Source organism: Lolium rigidum, chromosome 2 (assembly GCF_022539505.1).
Source record: "Lolium rigidum isolate FL_2022 chromosome 2, APGP_CSIRO_Lrig_0.1, whole genome shotgun sequence".
Classification (NCBI taxonomy): Eukaryota; Viridiplantae; Streptophyta; class Magnoliopsida; order Poales; family Poaceae; genus Lolium; species Lolium rigidum.
Window position 1 is genome coordinate 88,314,035 of NC_061509.1, and position 2,132 is coordinate 88,316,166.

The 2,132-nt window shown below is 46.2% G+C and overlaps 1 protein-coding gene across 1 annotated transcript in view; it reads left to right on the forward strand.

Moving 5' to 3' along the window:
- The window catches only part of LOC124689946 (phytepsin-like), a 2,053-nt gene extending 411 nt beyond the window's left edge, over nt 1–1,642 (forward strand). The window contains exon 2 of the mRNA XM_047223395.1: nt 1,513–1,642. Within this exon, the coding sequence (XP_047079351.1) occupies nt 1,513–1,642 (130 nt within the window). The remainder of the gene's footprint in view (nt 1–1,512) is intronic.
- Nucleotides 1,643–2,132: the final 490 nt, after the last annotated feature.

A 2,132-nucleotide genomic window follows, 5' to 3' on the forward strand; every position in this document is an offset into this window, starting at 1 on the left:
CTAGATTGCAGTTCATAGATGATAAGTTTTCCCAAAGTATTCTACCTAGGGAAGAGAGAGAGAACTCACCAAACAACAGTGGTAGGGAAGGAGCAGAGTGCCCGGTGAACTTGCGAAGTGTGCAACACAGCATCATCTTGGGTCAATTTATAAACTTTGGCCGGTGGACATTGCAAAGCTACATGATCATTCCACCGTTGGATCATCCAAGGACCTTCTGTGAGCCGTCAGATTAGGATAGGGTGATCATGTCACGCGGTGGCTTTTGTTGGGTTCACCGCGGGATCGCAAAGTTGTTGCAAGCTAGTGTCTCCGGTGGTCATGTACGATTGCCTGAAGAGGCAAAAATAGATTTCTTGTCGGTGGTGAATAACTAGTGTGCAACACGGATTGTTAATCACGGAGCATGAGAAGAAACGGAAGATGACACCATTATAACAAGCCGAGTTTTTGTGCTCATGCATGGTTGCAAAAGAGGAAACATCCAGCTGTTGGCAGAAATGATGATCTCTATCTTATCTCGGTTGCATATTAAATATGAGGTAAAAAAGCCCCATGTGAAACACATACAAGGAAAGACTTAGAGAGAATACAAACAAGGCAAGAGATAAAAGAAAAGGAGCCAGCCGCTCTATATGGTTGTTAGGTTAAACTATCCATTGTTGTACTACACCACAGAAGGAAAGATTTAAAAAGAAGACAAACAAGGCAAGCGATAAAAAATGGATCCAACGCTCTATATGGTTGTTAGGTGAAACGTACTACACAATACAAAGAAAGACATAAAGAGAATACAAAGAAGGCAAGAGATAAAATGAAATGAGCCAACTGCTCTATATGGTTGTTTCGTAAAACTAGCCATTCGTGTAGCACATCATACAAGGATAAATTTAAAGAAAAGACAAACAAGGCAAGAGATAAAAGGAATGGAGCAAACCGGTCTATATGGCTATTGGGTCAAATTACCTGTTGGTGTACTACACCGTGCAAGGAAAGACTTAAAGAGAATACAAACAAGGCAAGAGATGAAAGGAAAGGACCCAATCGATATAAATGGTTGTTGGGTCAAATTAGCCATTGGTGTACTACACCGTTCTCAGCTGTTTTCTCGGGGCCGTGTTCCTATCTTAGAGGTTTTGACTGAGCTCTGGGCTGAGGAGACTCGTTTGCGTGGTGCTGGTCTGCTTGGGGTCCCCTCTGTCCTTGCTACTCGAGGTCCTACTGCACCAGTGCCAACTCCCTTCGGGGCTCCTCCGCTCTTGCCCACGCCACCTGGTCGTGGAGGTCGGCCTTTCCGTGGCCGGGGGCACCCTCGTTCTGGTCAGCTGTGTGGATATTGCCACATGCACGCACTACAAACAACTCGCAAGTCCATAATGATTTTAGTTCATCAGCGAATGTGCCAAAACCATCACGGAGACCTCATACTGACGGTTTGGAAGGCCGTGGCGAACCTCGCGTCACAGATGGCTGGGCTGACAGTTAGATTTGGCTGTCACGGATCCATGGCAGATTTGTGCTGGCCCAGAGCCCGCTCGACCCAAGTCGTTGTGACGCCAATAACCGTCATGCGCCAAGTCCCCTCATCGGCGACCACCGTGTTAGGTGTGTCAGGCCAATGGTTACCATCTCGACACAATGATTTACTTGTTAGACCAATCATTAAGCTGTCAGTTTGGTCGACTCTAATTAAGCTTTGTCGTCTAGCCTGACATTAGCATCGCCGTGGCATGGGTAACGTGGCGCATTACGAAGCCAACACGTGTCGGTCTGATGATGACATGCTTACCAATTGAAGCATGCCACGTGGACAAATGGAATAAGGACACGTTATCCAATAGCATCTCAATTTGTGGACAAATGGTAATAGGGCAAGAGGACCAATAGCATTTTGACACGTGTCAATTTATAGAATGACATATTTTATTTCCAATGTCACGTGGACATCCCCGGGACTGACACGTGTCAGTACTGACATTGCGCTTTCCACTAGGTTTGCAAATAAGAAATATCCACGTGTTCGAAGCCCGCAACGCAAGGCCTGCTTATAGCTAAGCCGGATTTCTAGTTCGGCCCAGTTAAAAATAGGCCCGTTCGAAGCCCGCAACACAAGGCCTGCTTATAGCTAGGCT